The sequence below is a fragment of the Lepisosteus platostomus genome, chromosome 28 (assembly GCF_059453375.1).
Source record: "Lepisosteus platostomus isolate fLepPlt1 chromosome 28, fLepPlt1.hap1, whole genome shotgun sequence".
NCBI classification, from domain to species: domain Eukaryota; kingdom Metazoa; phylum Chordata; class Actinopteri; order Semionotiformes; family Lepisosteidae; genus Lepisosteus; species Lepisosteus platostomus.
The window spans coordinates 4,672,022-4,691,034 of record NC_142638.1 but is presented as its reverse complement, the minus strand read 5'-3'; the positions used below and the strand labels follow the sequence as shown (position 1 = coordinate 4,691,034).

The 19,013-nt window shown below is 44.7% G+C and overlaps 1 protein-coding gene across 5 annotated transcripts in view; it reads right to left on the bottom strand.

Annotated features, from left to right (window-relative positions):
• Window positions 1-19,013, bottom strand: part of ezh1 (enhancer of zeste 1 polycomb repressive complex 2 subunit) — a 39,960-nt gene that overhangs the window by 13,747 nt on the left and 7,200 nt on the right. For all 5 annotated transcript variants that reach the window (XR_015930960.1, XM_088622951.1, XM_088622950.1 and 2 more), the window contains exons 5-17: window positions 18,692-18,809; window positions 17,171-17,389; window positions 15,899-15,998; window positions 14,528-14,691; window positions 14,245-14,336; window positions 13,614-13,785; window positions 9,913-10,091; window positions 7,814-7,905; window positions 5,572-5,612; window positions 4,759-4,884; window positions 2,694-2,872; window positions 1,781-1,876; window positions 795-876 (exon numbers count right to left, since the gene is read on the bottom strand). Coding sequence is in view for 4 of the 5 variants with exons in the window: in XM_088622951.1 (XP_088479077.1) it covers window positions 795-876; window positions 1,781-1,876; window positions 2,694-2,872; window positions 4,759-4,884; window positions 5,572-5,612; window positions 7,814-7,905; window positions 9,913-10,091; window positions 13,614-13,785; window positions 14,245-14,336; window positions 14,528-14,691; window positions 15,899-15,998; window positions 17,171-17,389; window positions 18,692-18,809 (1,660 nt within the window). In the remaining variant the exon portion in view is untranslated. The remainder of the gene's footprint in view (window positions 1-794; window positions 877-1,780; window positions 1,877-2,693; window positions 2,873-4,758; window positions 4,885-5,571; window positions 5,613-7,813; window positions 7,906-9,912; window positions 10,092-13,613; window positions 13,786-14,244; window positions 14,337-14,527; window positions 14,692-15,898; window positions 15,999-17,170; window positions 17,390-18,691; window positions 18,810-19,013) is intronic.

Here is a 19,013-nt window from a genome sequence, read left to right as displayed (position 1 = left end):
GCCAAGACAAGCGGACAAAATTCCAGTATTTCTTATTTTTGGCAATATATAGAATTTTTAGGAATTTAATCCTTTATTTTTGCTCATCGGGAAATGCTAAATAAACCTACCTGATATTAGTGACCAATCAAACAGGACTGCTTAGAAAATACATCTTATTCTAAAGGGTTAGATGAGTAATCGACTTATTGAATCGGTAACTGAATCGACCGAGATGCTGATGTTGCAAAAACAACTGGCAAAATGTTAGTCTAATTTGATGGTTATTTTTGAGACAAATGTACAATATGTCTACATGGTCTTTCAAACAATATCAAGGGTCAGTATACTATACGTGAAAATATACTGGCTTGCAGCATGACGCTCATTCCCGTGAAAGTCCTTGGCAAACTTGAAGCAAAACTCCTGAGAGCTCAAAGCCTCTTTCCCTTTGTACAGGTCACCAGCCCATCCCATCCAGTCAACCCAGCCAACAGCCGAAATACAAAAACCAATGCAACCGGCCAAAGCCCACAAGAGCACAGGGACAAATGCAGTTCGGCCACACGCAGTATTAACGACACTGACATTTTTCAAATAATCGTCATGGTAAGGATGCAGGTTTTTCGTGAATGAACGAGTCTAAAGACGTCGAGTGCCAGGGCATACAGTACAGTATGTCCAAAGACTGCACATACATTCACAGGCAGCGTGAGACACACAGGTGGACTGAAACTCCAGTGCGTGAGCTGGCGCTGCACGTCAGCTGTACAGAAAAGGCCCTCTCATTTCATCGCTGCGATGCCGACACGTACCGTTGTTCAGGTTGAAGAGGAAGCTGGACATGTATTTATCGTAGATCCTCCCCCTTCGGTCAGCTTCGTCCTGGGAGATCAGCTGCAAAGAGAAGCAGAGGGAGCGGGAAGGGTCAGTCTGTCGGCTCTTCTTCTGGCTGCAGACCTCCCTAAAGCAGCGGTTCTTGACCTCTGCTGCAGCCCGAGATCTGTTCTCCCACCCCTGATCAAGAATCGCCCACGCAGGTCACTTCTAAGATACTGTATGTCAGAGCTATAGAATGAAAGAGGTCACAAGATCATTTCTTTTTGGAATGCGTCTTTTCATTTGGCAATAAAACTCAGAATACATGACAAAATAAAAAATAAATTAGGTTTATTTAAATTAGGTGGACCCAGTGGTACTGTACATGAACCAGATTCCACTGCGCCGCAGGGCACAGTTCTCACAATGCTGGCTTCTGCTTCTCTAGCAACCTGCACATTCAGGAAGAGGCAGGAGTGGGGGTGTTGTCTTCAAAGCCTCTTAACTAGGACACAGCCCTTCACTTTTTCAGTGTAACTGTGTATAATCACAACTGCTGTGACTACAGACCTAAGCAGTGAGGAGACTGAGAAAAGGCTCAAGACATAAAAAGTATAGAAAATATGCCACTAAGCATCCACTTTTCTAAAAAAAAAATGTATTCACCCATTACATACCCATCCAATGTGGAATCGCTAATTATATGTGTTTTGAAATTCCTTCAGCTCTTGAAACCAAATACGGAGTGCTGTTTGCCAGTCTAAACGAGCAAGTGGATCAATTACATTCAACAGTCAAAACTAGTGATTATGAACCCGGCTGCAAAGGAGACCAGCAGACCCTCAGGACCAGGACTGAAAACCACTGATTTAAAGACATGGTACAGTAACAGTAATAAGCAGGGCCAGGACTTTATGCCCCTAAAAACCGTACTGTTACACTGACTTTATTCACCATGAAGTCATAGTGTTGTCAGACTTGCCTCTCCACAGTACTCAGAGATGAACTCATTCTTCTGAACTGGCTCCTTGATGAAGGTCCCCCATCCAGCAACGTCTGATGGAGCCAGTAAGAGATGCTGAAAGGCAAGAGTCAGGGCATAACGGCAAGGGCAGCAACACAGCAACTGATCTCCCTGTCGCTCGGCATTGTGCGACTGCAGAGATCCAGTGGAGTCAGAGCTCCCGCAGTCACTGGGCTCCATCGAGCTGATGAACAGTGAAGGACAATGACGGGTTTGCAGTATCTTCGCCAAACTAGAGTGGATGAAGGCCGTTTCAGACCGTGTAAGTTTCCTAGAAGAAAGTCTCTAAAGGAGGATATTTTCTGGTGTTTGGATGTGTGTAGGTATTGTGTTGAGCGCCCCTAATGCCTGCTGTTCAGAATATACTACTCTGAAAAGCTTATAAAGCAGTGATTTAACAAAAATGTGTGACTGAGAGCGTGGTAAAAGCAGCACATCATGTGGGCAATTCTGGGCACACAGCAGGCTGGCAGCCATGCCCTAGAGCAGTCTACACAGTCGTCCTGGGTACCAACCAAACTACACATCTAAATGCACTTCAACGTGAAGAACATTAATGTTTCATTTGCAGATTTAAAAACTTAGAAATCAATTCGAGTATCTTGATTTCTGCCTTTCGTTCCTGTGGGTTACTGGCTTTCATCGAAGCTGAGCTCTCCACTCAGTTAAGCTGAGCTCTCAAGACATTAAGCAATAAGTAAACATATAACACGCTGAATTAAAAGGGTGTGCAGGTGTGATAAAGTCCACAGCTGTCCAATGCTTTCAAATGTCGTGATGTCATTGACAAGCCGGGATGGAGCCCAGGAGGCCTGCAGTGAAGTGAGGAGGAGCTCTGACTGGCTGCCTGTTGCCGTGGCGATCCCCCCACCTTCTTGAGCCCGCGCTGGATGCTGCAGTTCTTGCAGGACAGGTTCTTGCTGTCCCAGTGGTCGGCCGCCCCGCAGGTCATGCAGAGGTCGGGGTCGCACTCGCGCACCGCCAGGTAGCAGGGGCACTGCTTGGTGTTGCACTGGGTCTTGCAGCGACAGCCGGGGAAGCGGTTCTGGCCTGCGGGGAGAGCATCAGGTCAGGAGGACAGAGGGAGAAGGGGGGGCTGTCTGGCCGCGCACCCCAGTTCGCTGCTACAGCTTCTCCACCCAGCCTGCAACTCCAGCACAACGCAGCACCACGTACTCAGCAGCACTCAATGCTGTCCAGCATTTTTATGCCATCCCATTTAAAATTTCGGATTCTATTCAATACATTAAGGACGCACATGATTGACAAAAGTGTTGCTCTGTGCCAGAATGTAGGTTAACTGCACGGGCAAGTTAAGACCATTTACCAGCACCTTCGTGAACTCTCATTCCCCGCAGGACATGCTGTAGTACAATTCACTCTGCACATCTTATGTCTAAGCATCCCGGAGTGTGTTAAAACATGAAATGCAAAAAGTATTATGCAGTTCTGGCCTTACTGACAACCCACACTAGGTTATTTTTGAACAAAAGCTTTTTTAAACTGACTGTTCCCTACAGATTGGGTTTGTCAATTAATTTTCCTTCTGGGCATTAGTACGGCAGCTCAGCTTTCTGAGTCTAAAACCCGTGTTCCGGCTCAAGATGGACTAGAATTGAGCAAGCTTTCCTCCAGAACAATTTTCCTCCACAATATCAGCCATGCAGGGCCCGGGAGGTCAGGGTGCTGATGTCATGTCAACACCTCAAGCTCACAGGGATCACGGCCGCCTGGCAGGTTGAGGGGCCTGTCTGACTGCTGCTCACAGAGACCTGGCAGCGCCCAGACTCCTGGGGCACCCTGGTCCAAGCTGGCTAATAAAACTACACTCGACGAGGGTCTTCACTAATGGAACCCTAGGAAATGTCCTTCAAGCCTTGAAAGTCTCACCAGCAGAGGAAGTTCATGAAGTCTGAATCTGGACATCTGTCCTGGTGGGATTTCTAAGTTCTTGCTGCCTGTAATTACCGTTGTCCAACAACGAAAAGTTTTATTGATAGTCATTTTCTATTAAATGAAGCATTCCTATATGAGCACATCTTCCTTTATCTTTTTTACACAAAAACAAAAGGTCTGGCCATGTAAGCGCACAGCTTTACAGTTATTCCCACTGAATCAGAACCACTTCACCGCCTCATTCTCTGGTGATAAACATTCTCTGGTGCGCTGTGAACACTCTCCGAAGGCACCACAAAGCTCTGCATTCTGACAAGAACATGCTAATGATTTTGAGACAAAGGGAACCATCAGCATACTTTCCCTCATGTCGCTTTTGTCGTAGATCTTTTATGCCTTTGCTATAAAAAAAAATCCCATTGAAAAACAGAGCTTTTGAAAATAGATTTGGAAAGCCTCCCATGAGCACAACAAAGAGAATCTTATGAAGTTCCTGATACTCATCCAGCCACCACAGATTTCTAATTACACTGAGCCCTCTGTGTATATTTAGTGCCTCAAGCTGGGGTCCTGAAAATAAAGGCTCAGCTCTGGAAGAGCAACACATCCAGTGCTGTAGGCCTTCCTTATAGTCTCTTAACAGATACAATACGAGGTACACTCGTTGACATCCGCGCTGTTCTGTCATTCTTTCTTGTGAGGGTACAGACTTCTGCACATGGCCTGGGAATGATCTGAGTCTGTTCTCATACTCAAAGTTTTTATTTCTTCATTAGCAAGATTCCTCAGCTAATTCTTAATCCAAAGGCTAGGAACCCATACATGGGTTTAAAGGTTTCCAATACATTTCTACACATTTAACCTTGGTATATTCACCATTTCCTGGATGTTCTGATGTGGCTTTCTTTATGTGCTTCTGCTGCGAGGCACTGAACGTTAAACACGGTAAAACAATGACCTTTAAAAGGACAAAAAATTCAAGCCTGAAGTGACATGAGAGATGGAAGGAGATCTCTCTCAGGTGGCAGGGAACAACTCACATTCATGGTCACACTGGCAGAACTTCTCGCAGAAATTCTGGGTCATGACACAGGGGCAGGAACTGTCACATGGGTGCTCTGGGTGGTCACACGGCTGGTAGTTGTACACTTGATTGGATGAATTGTCTGAGGAACATTAAAAAGAGGAGGAGTGTTAAGTTCATTTGTTTCATCAGTTCTTTTCCCCTTATGTTGGATGGACATCTTATAATTATACTTCTATAGCATTTTACATCACAAAGGATCCAGCAGAGGACGCACACACAACGGTTTCACCACTGAAGTGAGCATTTAGGATGCCAGATTGTTCAAGGACAAAGTGGAATATAACCAGGACATCTGGTAAATACCATGGTAAACACCTCTACCCTTATTAGTATGGGATCTTAAAGCACATCTTTAATGTTTAATGTGTTGTCTAATTGAAGGAACCTCCAAGAGTGTCCTCTGTCACCACACTGGGATTGGAAATTCTTGTCCAGGGGCAAAAACTACACATACTGTTCCACCAGTAGCACTCAAAGCTTCAACCTGGTTTTCCCATGAGGTCTTCCACCCCAGTGGTGACCAGGCTGTGCCTTGCTGAGCTTGCTGAGCTTCCGAGACGCTGTGATCTCTCTCCTCACTCTTCAAGAGCTACCCACGCGAGTGGCTGATTGAGTGATTGAAACAGCACTAACGCTGCGTTTTTTCTTCTAGATATGTTCAGACACAAGTCCGAGACAGCCACCTGCAGTGGATTAAAGCCGTTACCTCTACTCCTACCTCTGAAACGTGTACCGTTTTGAGATCAGAGGAACAGCAGTCACTGACCTTTCTTCAGCTGAATCTTCCGACAATGTGCCGCCCACAGCCTGAAACCAACAAACACGACATTTCACACTTGTCTTTCGAACGGCCAGATACTGAAACCAGGAGGAGGTATGGAGTCACGGCAGCACTTTTAGCCCTTTTAAACAAGTCCAGTACAGGTTCTCTAGTGGCTAACTGCTGGTCAGCTACCTCACTCTGCAATGAGTCCACAGCAGACCTAGACTTATCAATTTACCACCGGCTACACAGGAATTAAAACTAAAAGCAGAGAGGTGTGGCAGCTACTAATTTTATAGAATTGGGGGAAATTTCACAGTTCCTTATTTCATCCCTTAAATTCCATGGGACATTTTGTTGTGGGGAAAACAATTAATACCTATAGTCCGTAATAAATGAATGGACTACTTGTCATTACTGAAGGGGAAGGCAAGGCCCTTGGTGTTTCTAATGACTGACTGTTGTAAAGGGGGCTGGGTTTGGTAACCATGAAATATTTTCTACTGTGTTTCTCAATGTGAGACACTATTAGTGACACAGAAATGTTCTTTATATGGAATCTGACACCGTGTAAACAAATAATATTATCTGTCAGATAAATAGCCATGGGACAACGAGCTGGGCTAGCTTATTACTTCTGGCATGTCCATTTTCAAAAATAGTACAAATCCTTGGTGCAGCACACTGGGGAAGCTTTTCTTCTAGGGTGAACTGTGTGCTCAATAAATACAGAAGAGCTGTCATTTGCAACAATACTTATCACACATAATGTGTGAATAGTCTGATTTCAGATACAGGGTGCCATTCCTTATCAACGGGGTCTCATATAATGTGTAATATATATATTACATAGAGTCCAAGGGCTATATGTCATTGCTGATTGACATAAATGCATGAAATGTGTTGACAGCATAACCCAAGAAAAGGAAAGCACACAAGAGCATTTACTGACTCAGACTGCGGAGCCAGAGGGTACATGAAATGCCTATTCAGAAACAGCATGCCTTCCTGTTGTTTGTTTGTACATGGAACAATGGCTCTCAGACAGCACTTGACCTAGATTTCACTGCTGGCTGTTCTTGAGATGCTTTTAAAGTTTAAAAGGTAAAGGCACAAGCCCAGACTCCCAGCGCACAGAAAGCTGACCTGTGTTTAAAGGTAGGCAAGGGAGTCATACTGACCCACTTAAGGCTATCCGATCTCAAAGGATCGCAGTGGGAAATTCAGCAGAGTTTGTATTCTTGACTTATAAAAATCAAGCATCCCTTCCTACTGTATTAATCTATCTAACATGCTTTGGACATTGTTTACCCATAGATATGGACAAACACAATCAATGACTGCAAGTGGGTTAGCAAAGCTTTTTTCCTCAAATATTATTTTTTGACATTCATGACTTTAATGAAAATGACTTTTCATTAATTTCCTACATGCTTACAATGAATAACTTCCAAACAGAAACAGAGTGCAAACTGTTCTCAGCAGTATATCGTCTTGTACACCTTGTATGTATTATGTTTCAGTTTGAAATATGTTTGTGTTGTGTGCCTAGCTTTTGTGTTCGTGAAAGGACCTGGAATCGGAAAGTTAGCATCAGTAACTTGGGACAGTGGAGAGGTTGACGTTTTGTAACAAAACAGATTGTTCTAGGATCAGTTCCAAGAAGGGCAACAAGACTGACCCCTGGCTTTAGAGATTTACAAAGGGCAGTTAAAAAACTGAATTATTTAGCCTTGGCAACATGGAAATCGAAGGGACTGGACAGAAGAGTTTAAAATCTTCAAAGGTGTTGACAAAGTCATCCCAGCAGAGTGGCAACTACGAGGAAGCACATGCAGAACCAGGAAGGGTTGTGGGAGTCTGGAATAACCCACCCAGTTAGGGAATCAGTTTAAGATCCTTGGATCATTAAGCTATTAGAAACCCAATGATCAAGGTCTGCTAAATGGTCTCTTCTCATTACTAACATGTCTTATGTTTTTACATTCATTCTATGAAGAGGTACAAGGTCTTGGTAATCAAATAATTGGCTAAATGAATTATGAATCTATTTAAAAGTGAAGGGACATAATTAATTTCATGATTGATCTGTGTTTAATGGCAACCAAATGGCGGTACTAACTCTTCCCAATTTTCTGACCTTTAGCTTTGAAGCACATCTTCTAATCTCGGCATCTGGCTCCCTGCCAACTCCACCTGTTGTGACTGCACAGGACTCACTTCATTTAAGATAAGAAAGTCTTGCCTGTGTTTTCTCTTTTTCTTCTGAGGAGAAATCCCTCCATCTTCAATGGGTACACGGTGGATGAGGGCCTCTTTCACAGCAAAATCGTAGACCTGCAAGGAGTCAACCACCCTGCTCAGACACCCAATCTGTGAGCCCTGTACTCTTCACAGCAAGGCATGGAACACCATGATACTTTGTAAGGCCATGCTGCAAACAAGCCATTAACCCCACAGATGCTGGTAATGTGCATTTATACAATAATTTAAGCAATCTTTAAATTACTAGCAGTTACGTCCACATTGTAATACTGTTTCAGAACAACAAATGATGATTGACAACCCTTCGGACAAAGTTTTAAAAAATTATTAGCGCTCCTTTATAATAAGGGCTCTATGCACAGATTCACTTAAGGTTAATGACAGTCCCAGTTTTCTGTATGACAGCAGCTTGTGTTGATATCAAGTCAAAGACATTATCAACGGGTGTTACCCTAACACAGCCAAATATAGTTTAAGATTACACTGCAGTGTGCAAGAACTTGGCTAAACCCTTCATTCTAAACTTCGCTCTGCCAAGAATGGATTTGGCAGACTTCCTTTCATTAAAATAATGTTCACAAAACTGAAGCTGGTTTCAAGCCACAAGGGTTCTGGGAAAGACGATATCGGACGCAAGAAGAGTATTGAGTGACAATACACAAAAACACTGAGGGTCTTTATGAAACAACATCCTATTTTTTCAAAAAATATTTGAACTAGATAATTTTTCTAGAACATATAACTAGGTGAAAGAGAGTCTGGCTTCTATGCCGTTTTGAGCAGCTCAACAGGAATTCTGCATTACATTTTTATTCCTATCAGCAACGATCATTCAATAACGTTTGTTTGACCTAGAATTTGCACCAAGGTGGCCCAATGTTAGAACTTTTAAATGCATGAAAATACATTTGAGGCACCACATAGTTTTCAAGTTTTCTACTTCTCCTCAAACTCTGCATTATGTCAAATCAATATTTGTATGATTATTACTATCTCATTGTCAACCGCCTATCCTCTGTCAGAACGCTGCTGTATTCATGCAGCACAACAAATGGACGATTTAGAGACACCAGTTAACCTAAACTGCATGTCAATGAAAGGTGGGAAGAAACCAAATTAAAGAGCTATGAAGCTTTGAGTTTGTAGAGTTATCATCCACCTGCCTCTGTGCCTTCCTTCCCCAATATCTGGTTATCATTTATAACTGCAATTACATATTTGCCATTAAGTATTTCTCCAGCTTAGAGACCTCAGAGGCTGTTTGGACCACTGTGGAACAGCTCTTAGCTCCCTTTACTGAAACTGAAAACACATTGGATAAAATACATTTATAAATGTATATACATTTGCATGCAAATGTTTAAATGTGTAAGGACAACGTTAACTTTCTGACGTTCAGATTGAGCAGGTTGTAGTTTAATGATGAATAAAGATACTTTAAAACATGTTTTTGCTGGCGAACCATCAGGACAGGATAGATCACTGCCAAATTAAGGACCTAAATAAAGTCAACACACGACACCCAGATAACAGGACATTTTCCTCAATGCGCTCGCAATTTTAAGTATTGAAACTGGTCAAGTTTTAAAGAATTATGGAGTCAAAAAGAGATGATTGATTCTGCTCGCTTGAACACATGCTTGGAAAATTAGCTGAATTTTAAAGATGTAGATGTAGAGGTGCTGGCACTGTGACAAGTAATAATTAAGTTCATATAGCGCCTTTCATCCCAAAAATGATCTTCAAGGATTCTACCTTTAAAAGCGGGAACCCATTTCATCCACTGCAACACCCAAGTGGGGGAAAATTACTTCACCATTGGAATAAAGGGGGAGATTCGGGGAGGTCAGACTATGCACACCTAGAGTGGAATTGAGCCAGGACACTGGGGTTAACACGAACCGGACGGCTTCTCTTACACACAGGCAACTGCAGTTACCTGGGCTTTGGATTGCAAAGAGCACCACCTACTGGTCTACACCACTTACAGCAGCAGCATGGTTTTCCATAGAGGTTTCCCATCCCAGTACTGCCCAGCCCCGGACGGTGATCGCGGCAGGGGCGTGAGCACGCGAGTACCTGCTTGCAGGTCTTGGTGCCGATCAGCTTTGAGATGGAGCAGAAGTTGTTGTAGTAGGTGCCGTGCAGGACTCTGAACAGCGACTCCTCGGCCCCGTTCCACTGCACTGCCTCCACCTCCTCCAGCGGCTCGCCGCCCTGCTTCATCTTGATGGGCGTCTGGCAGCGCGAGTTTCCCTCTGCAGCCAAGAGCAAGTTTAATGATTTCATGAGCAAAGGTGATTGATGGGGGCACAGGTAACACATCCCTAGCGGAGTACACAATATCCTTACAGTAATATTTCTTAGACTTATATAGGGCTGTTCTGAACTCTAGGGAGCTCCTCTCCACCACCAGTGTGCAGCTCCACCTGGATGATGTTACGGCAGCCATAATGCACCAGTACGCTCCCCACACACCAGCTCTCAGTGGGGAGGAGAACAGACTGATGAAGCCAGTCCAGGGATGGGGGTTATTAGGAGGCCCTGATTGGTAAAGGCCAGGGTGAAATTTGGCCAGGACACCAGGATAACACCTCTGCTCTTTTCAAGAAAGACCCTGAGATTTTTAATGACAACAGAGAGTCAGGACTCCGGTTTTATGTCTCATCCAAAGGACAGCGCTTTTTACAGTATAGTGTGCTCATCACTATACTGGGGCAGGAACCACACAGACTACAGGGTGAGCGCCCCCTACTGGCCCCACTAACACCTCCTCCAGCAGCAGCCCCAGCTTTCCCAGGTACTGGCCAGGCTCATACCTGCTGAGCTCCAGTGGGCCACCAGCTGGGAGCTGCAGGGTGACAGAGCTGCTGCCAGAAACCCCACTGTCTCACGGGCTGACCGTATCTGGATTTCCCTAAGTGATGGTGCACACCTGGCCTGGCGCTACCAGGGGGTGAAAGAACTGGAATTAGTTATGGTTTCCCCCACCTGCTGCACAACGGCACCTCCTGAGCATGCTGGACCCCCGCAGGGGACAGGTGGGAGCACCACAGGGGTGGGTAAGCACAGGTCCTCTTTCTCACCGTGCAGTGCACAGTTTGCAGCGGTGAGCCAACATCATGAATAAACGGCGCTTCCGAATTAAACAGGCACAGAACACAAAATAATAGCCCGTTTACATTTTTATAAAAACACATTCTATCATGATAGCACAGAGAAAGTTCAAAACAGCACAGTAATTCACTGAATAAATGCCCTATACATTAGGCCTATTCGACTCCTGCTTTTACAATGAGGGCCAAGGGAGTATTCCAGTTAATAAGCCAAGGCAATGGCCAGATGTGCTAACAGCTGCAGGGGTTCCAATCAGGGGGGAAATGCCTTCACAGTGTGAATTCCGAACCTTTGCCACTTGTTTCCACAGCTGCGCCCCAAGTGCAAACACAGAAAAACACCATTAATAAAAATCACCGTCTGGGCAAATTAATTGTGATGGTTATTACGTATTTTCAAAGCTGTTTGTCATTCAGAGGAATGCATTCTAATGTTAAAGAGAAAGTTGGTGCTGGCAACACAGCAAGGCAAGAGAGAGGAGATTCTCCTGCTGGGCTTTCCCATGGAGCCAAACACGGTTAAAATAATATCCACCCCCCCTTCCCACCTCCCCCAGTAAAAGGCATCCAAGCGTGCAAGACCACAGGAAACCACTCAGCGTTTTGTTTTTGTTATTAAGGGATCTGTGTATTATTGTTTCCGAGGAGCACAGAGGAATTCTGCGAAAGCGTTCGTGCTGTCCAAAACAACTGATGTCGTAAGTCAAGCACATCACTACCCGTCTTTTAAAGATTAGAAAGAGGAAAAAGAACAAACAACAACGGGAAAAAAAAAGAACGCAGCCACACAGGAGTTCATCGGGAAAGAGAGAAACAGGCGGCTTGATCTTTCCATTCCCTTCTTGTGCCAAGAAACTAAAACCCAGCGCTGCTTGGCGAGTCGTCAACAGCAGAGCTGCAGCCACAGCCTGTCACTCAACCTCCTGCACAGGCGGCTGTTAAACTCTCTTGCACAATGTCAGTGGCTTCGGCCTGCATCTGTTTTTGTCATGAAGAACTCTTCCTTCAAGACGCACGTCTGCCCTTTGCTCTGTGTACGAAGCACGGTAAAGCCCGGTCTGTGTGTGGGGCCCTTCTCTATCACATCATCAGGGGCTTCTTCTTGACACTTTACACTGACTGCACTCTAAAATGTCTTTTATTTCTGCCGGCGGGTGTGGGGGGTTTGACAACAACAAACCCCCAGCCTGTCTGCTTGTTGCGAGTGCTTCGGCCTTGGTTTCGGATTTCATTTCCTTTTTGGAAATGTAAGACAAAATTAAGACCGCTGGATCTAATCAGAATCTTAAAAAAACCTATTTATGCACCAAAACAAATGAAGATCTTCTCCATGAACTATCTATCGTATTAATCAATGACAGTGACTACCTTACGTATGCAGGCTGAAAGCAGAGGTGTGTGAAGAACTTTTTGTGGATTCCGTAAGAGAAGATCACACAGAACTGAGTGTCAGACATGAAGAACCCAGATAAAAACTTAACACATTCTTGTGCTGAATGATTAAAGGAAGAGGTGCAGACAAATGGGCTTTACTAGCAAAAAAGTTATATCAAGGCAGCTTATAATGTACTGTTAACAATATAGTACACAGACACAACAAAGCTGCAAGATGTGTTGGGCTTTAGTAGCTGCTCATAAGGTGAGGCACATGCTACGTTCAACGGATTTCCAACCCAACCACCACCACCACCACCAAAACACACTGTAACTAGTTAGATGTCAGTTAACACAGAGCAACACTAGTCAACCACTTGTTGATGGGACACAGAGATTCCTGTCAGAACCTGCTTTCATCAAGGGGAAAAGCATCAGGGATTGGACTGCATGCCAATCATCGGAGAGGCAGCAGATTTGTGGTAAAACAGACTCTCCACCGCCAAAGTATGAAGCATCACATTCTAGGTTATTTAACACTGACCACTTTGGCACAAAATAAATTTGCCTGAAAAAGTGTGCTGTCAAATTTTGCAAAACTTAGTAGGAAGCGCTTTTCCCAGTATGAGTTACAAATACAAAAAAATAACATGCACACTGAAAATGAAGAAAAATGTGCAGTATGTCACCTTGGGATTTCTAAGATTTAAACAAGTTCCTCATTGTGTTACCTTGATACCTGCTGCATGTTAAAACGTGTTTTAAGAGGATAATGTTAGGAAATCCCCTTCAGAGTATTAAATTACTTTCCACCCAATAGGATTGAGAGCAGACCAATATGAACAGTTTACATGTGGGCTGAGTTACTGTGCCGTTACACTCGGAGTTCATAGGCAATTCATCACCTCTGTCCTCTTAAAGGCAGTAATTTTTCACAGCGCAGAGGCTGAACAAGGCTGGGCTTGAGCAGGACTTGGAAAGAACACACGTAATTAGAAACACGGACTATTCTGAAAGGAAAGCGTGGGTGCATCTGGAAATGTGGGTGGAGAAACAGGAGGAAAGCTTCCTTTGGACCAAACCTGTGCTGTAGGAGCGTACAGGAATTCTAGGATATGCCATCTCACAGACAAGAAATTAATCCAAGATCCTGACTACGGATGGACAGTAAAGATCTCACTGTCCAGCTGCTCTCTATATCAAGACTACACAATTTAATACTCTCTATACAAGGTCTCTGAGCTGTTATTAATGTGGAATGTTAATGCTGCAGCATACTCCTGAGCGTACCTGAGGAGCTGGTGGTCTCGTGGTCACTGTCCCCCTCCTTGCTCTCTCCTGCAGAGGTGGACGAGGTGGACGAGCTTGGACAGCTCGAGCTGGGCACCCGGGGGTGGCGGCGCCGTCGCCGTGAGCGGTGAGACCTCAGCATGTTCAGATCGGCAAACTCCTTCGCCCCTTTCTGCAGGACAGGAAGAGAGCGAGGTCAGAGGTCAGGGGTCAGGGGTCAGGGGTAAAAAAAAATATTTAAAGATCACTTTAGACAGTCCTGTTGAAGCGGTCCCTCACTGATACTGTGGCCATTCCACAAAGGGAACTAAGCACTAAAAGCAGAACAGGTTTTGGGATTGGGACAAAAATAAAGTACTTTTGATGAGCGTAGACTTTTGACTAAATTCATTTATCACTGCTGGGATAGTCTCACTCAACAGCAGTAATGCCTTATTATCTTGAAGTTAATACCTTGACAAGTAAGCCTTGGAAGGGATCGCCTGGGTAGAGCTCCAATCTTTGGAACCCAAAAAATAAGATCTAATACAAAGCCTGGTATGCTTAAAGGACATCAGTCTTTGATTTTATACCAGTGGGTTTGTTAGCAGAGCATTTCCAAAACCAGTCTTTTCTCATATTCAGCCCTCACCAGCAGAAGAAAGCATTCCAGTCCACAGGGCTCGGTCTCTATGCGAATCTCTTTATTCTTCCTCTTGTACGCGTTGGGAGTGGCGTGGAAAGCTACAGATGAAGGAAAAAGTGATTTAAAGAGCTCCATCATAACATGCTTGTGGAGAGTCGTCGGGGTGCTTGGACGAGTAGGAGAGAGAGCGCGAGAAGACAACAGCGAGAGAGGGAGTCGGAAACGGGGGGGGGGGAGCAGGGGGGGGGGGGGTTGACCGGGGGGCGAAGGAGCTGCCCTGTGACCTTACGGTGCAGGAAACAGTCGTATTTGAAGCAGCGCCGGCAGAAGAGCGTGTGGAAGGAGTGGAGGGACTGTTCGCGCTGCACAGACTTGGCACACGGCCCGTCCATGTTGGGGGTGCACTGAGGGGGCAGCTTGACAGGGCTGGGGGGCTCCAGCAAGTCCTTGTACCTGCGGGAGGACAGGGGGCAGGGTTGGTTGGTGGGTCAAGTACAGAACTGGTGAGAAATGTCCAGTTGAGAATATGAAAAGGGTTGGAAATGAAAGAAGGCCGTTTGGCCCACCAGGCAAAATATGGCTTAAAAGCAGCTAATTAATCCAAGGATCTCGTCTTGTTATTTCCTGAAAGAAGCCAGGATATCGGCGTCAACAACATGGCTGGGTCGCTTGATCCAGACACCCACAACACTTTGTCCAAGTAAGTGCCGCCCCGTTCTTAGTTATAAACACTCCCCCATAGCTTCCACTTGTGTCTTTATTGACTCAGTGTGTCACTGCTGAATCTGAAGAAGTCCACTGGGCTGACTTTATCAATGCCTTGAAGTCCCGTCTGGCCAAGACTAAAAAAGATTCAGTTCACTGTCCACTGGATACAGACCAGAAATTTTTGCAGCTATAAAGACTGCCCTTAACCCCCTGGAAAAACTACCTGCGCTGTGCTTTAAACATCGAGAGAACGTCTGTACTGTTGCAGAAACAAAACATAAGGAATGATAAATTCCTCTTCCACACAACTCCAATTCTTCTCATTCTTAACCAACTATCCAACTCTGTTCATACCTAGTTCCTTACCTACTGCTCCCTTCATCTCTCTGCCCCCTCCTCTCTCCAATCCTCCTTACTCTCGTCCTCTCTGTTCCTCTTCTGCTGGCTGTTCCCTCTCTTCACCCTGCTGCCTCTTGAGCTGCTTGTTCTCCTCCCTCTCTCCCCTGTGGTGGAACCAGATACTGTACCTAAGACACATCAACACTGCACTGCCTCTGACCAGCTTCCAAAGTCTCCTGAAAACACACCTGCTCAGACTGCGCCCATAGATCCCAAAATCTATCCCCCATTCATGGAACCCTTAATCCGTTATCATGACACAGCTTTAATTCGTAACTCCACAGTGTGCCTGCTGTTCAAGGGCATTGAAACACCTCATCTCATTCACAGTAATCGCCGTATCTTGTATTGTTTTGTCTAACATACAATTTATTACATATCATACTGCATTTTTAACTCTTCTGTTAGGCCACCATAACCATAACATTATATTTCTGTCTTTTGTTTGCCATCATTTTGAATTATGTAACTGAGTTTAAATGCCAATTACCTGGGACAAAGGCATCAGCTAAATAACCAGAACCAACCATAAAATAAGCAAGAAGCTCCTTACTTTTCCTTCAGCTCCTCTGTAGTGCCTTTGTAGGGAAACATCGAAGCTATAGCTTTGAAAATCTTATCATGGGGAATCTTCTTATCTGCTGGATCGTTCCCTGGAAAATAAGAGGAAACGCACATTAAGTCAGGAATATCCAGCATAAACAGCTTCAGTACGATGTTATGCTTAAAGAAGCAGAAGAACGTTTTATTTCATACCTGCTAAGGTTCCTGGTTCCTCGTGTTTCCAACAACTGTTTTTTTTTGCCAGGCACACAGACATTGCAAAGGTACAACAAGGGCTTTATCAATGTGTCTTGGACCCCTGGGAAGGGTTAACAAGCTCCTTCTGTACAATGTAACTGACCACTAAACTGCTGAGCAGCTCAGCCGCTGACAGCTGTAGAGGTTTCCAGCTCATCTTTGATTTGCGTTTTGGCCCACACTTACAATGGAAGTGTGTGCTCTAGCAGAAGCTCCCAGATTTTCTTCCCAATCCCTACTGCGAGCGTGTCCGTGCTAGCCAGTGTGATGGGAACAGAATGTCAGCACCTACTTATGCAGGAATCCCGTTAACACAAACAAGCCTACTGCGAGCCTACTTCATTGGCCCAATCTTGAAACCATAGGCAGGGACTTTGCAGTGAAAACTCTACAGCTCCCAGAATTGTTCTGGCAGATTTCTGAATGATGGTCATAAAGACCTGAAGTATGACTGGGTGTATCAGTCTCATGTACAAACAGGTTCTCACAAGGAATGTGCATGGGCCAGTCCAAGGCAAACATGGAGTGCTTCGATGTGGCAATTTTCCTTATGGATACTATGTGAAACCTCATTACATACCCCATTCTCCAGCTAATTTGCCGACATTTCCAAAAATAATATTGGTAATAATAAATAATAATCGGTAGATAACACTACATACTGAAACACTGCATTGCATTCTGCACCCTGTCATATTATAATGCACACCTCCACCAGTACTAGAATCATCCAGGTTTTCCAGTCTTTCTGTGAAAGTGCATAAATGACAACCTACAGCATGACCATCTACATAAGGCCATGCATCTCACCATTGAACCTACATCTACATAAGGCCATGCATTGTACCATTGAACCTACATCTACATAAGGCCATGCATTGCACACAGAGCCGCAATGCTGTACACACTTCCTGTGCTTGATACTCTGCTGCGGTGTCATGGAGAGTGAGGTTGAGAGGTCCCAGTCCAGCCGGTGGGACTGGGCAGGAGACAGCGGGCCTGCAGCGAGCTCCAGAGCCCCTACCCTCAGTCATGCTTCTCCTCTTCCTCCTGAAGAAGGCAAGAGCCTCCAAGTTGGCATCTTCATCCCCCTCCCCAAGGCTCTTCACCTCCTCTGCTTCCTCCTCCTCCTCTTCCTCCTCCTCCTCCTCCCCTTCCTCTCCGTCCTCCTCCTCTTGATCCGAGTACTGGCTCAGGGCCTCCACCAGATCCTTGAAGATCTCATCGTTAATGAAGCCCCCCTCTTGCAAACAGGAAGAAAGGACCCCCAAACAGAAGAAAGGGGGTACAGAGAAACGGAATGAAAAGTTGAAAAGTTCCATCACCGAGCCCAGGTTTGAGCCCAGTTTCTTAAGACCCCCCCCCACCACCACCACCTCCACTCTCTATAACAGAACAGGAATAATTTAACAAAGCTTGCCTCTGCAGGCAGACAAAGCACTCTTTCACATAATTACCAGCAAGCCACGTGTGAACCGACAACGAACTGGAGACATTCTTCTGAAAGTACACAGACCCTCGCTGCCAGCGTTCTTAACAAACAAACAGTATTAAATGTAATATACCTCCCCTAAAAAATTAAAATGAGCCATAAATCTCTTTACTTTGGAATACAACCAAAAGCTTTTTGTGGAAGACCCAATCCTGGATGTTGGAGCCACTCGTTATAGGGCAACGACACGAGTCCGTATTCACTGCGGCACTTTGAGACACTAAAGAACTGTAAAATTTTTCGTGAATGGAAAGAAATTAATGTTTCAATTGAGTATTAGGCTTTTCTGAAATGAATACTGGTGCTTAATGATCGCTATTTACTCTCATTTGCTGTTCATTCTTCCCTGTCACTGAGCAGACAGATTAATGCTACTGATTTGCTCAGTCTTTGTAAAATAGGATTTGTATATGATTTATTAATAACACAAGCTAAACATGTTATCAGATCAGTAACCGCAAAAACGCAATAGAGCAACAAGATAAACAATAAACATGAAGACTTCAAATAAAAATTTACTTTCTGAACATTTTCTCTTCTTAATTCTCTCCGAAATAATTCAGATTCAGTACCCGATTTAGCAAAGGTGCAACATGTAGAGTAAATACTGAAAATTTAAATAATTTGAAAGACATTTTTGTGGAATGTGGCAGCATGGATAAACAAAGCTAATTGGTGTGTGAAAACCTCCACACTTTGGGCTCGTTCATTTCAGTGTTTGTTCTATTTTGAAAAAGAGAACAATGTTCCAAGTTTCAAGCTAATATAATTTCCATTCTGTTTTAAAAGTGCCATCCTGATTCTACAGGTCCTGATGAAAATGAAGACATGCGATCACCTTTATGCAGTACCCAAGAGAGTCCAGCGGTCATCCATAATGTGCACCCCCAAGAGTCATCTGATCACCCTTATTGGGCACCTCCAGAGGGGGTCAAATGATCACCCCTACCATGTACCCCCAGGAGTCACGTGATCACCTTACCTGGGTGCCCCTAGCATTCAGGTCGTCACCCCTACCCAGTAGTGCTAGGGACCATGGAGGCTCAGCATTACCTTTGTCCCCATGGACACCGTCGTAGTTGTCTATCAGCTCCTCCAGAAAGGCCTCATCTTGCTCAAGCACCTCATCCCCCATGTAGGGAATGTTGTGCAGAAACGTTTCGTCCTCCACCTGCAAGAAGAAGCCCTGACGCAGTTAACCAAGCCCCTGAGCACAGACATTTCACAACTCAAGCTCGCATAAAAAGTAACAATGCCCTGACTCATCAGCGGAGTGTCATGACAAACTGCACTGGGAACAGGCTTCCTGGAACTTGTACAAAAATGCTCGGCTGTATAAATCAACAGATGCGCACATCGGGCTGCTAGAGAGAGA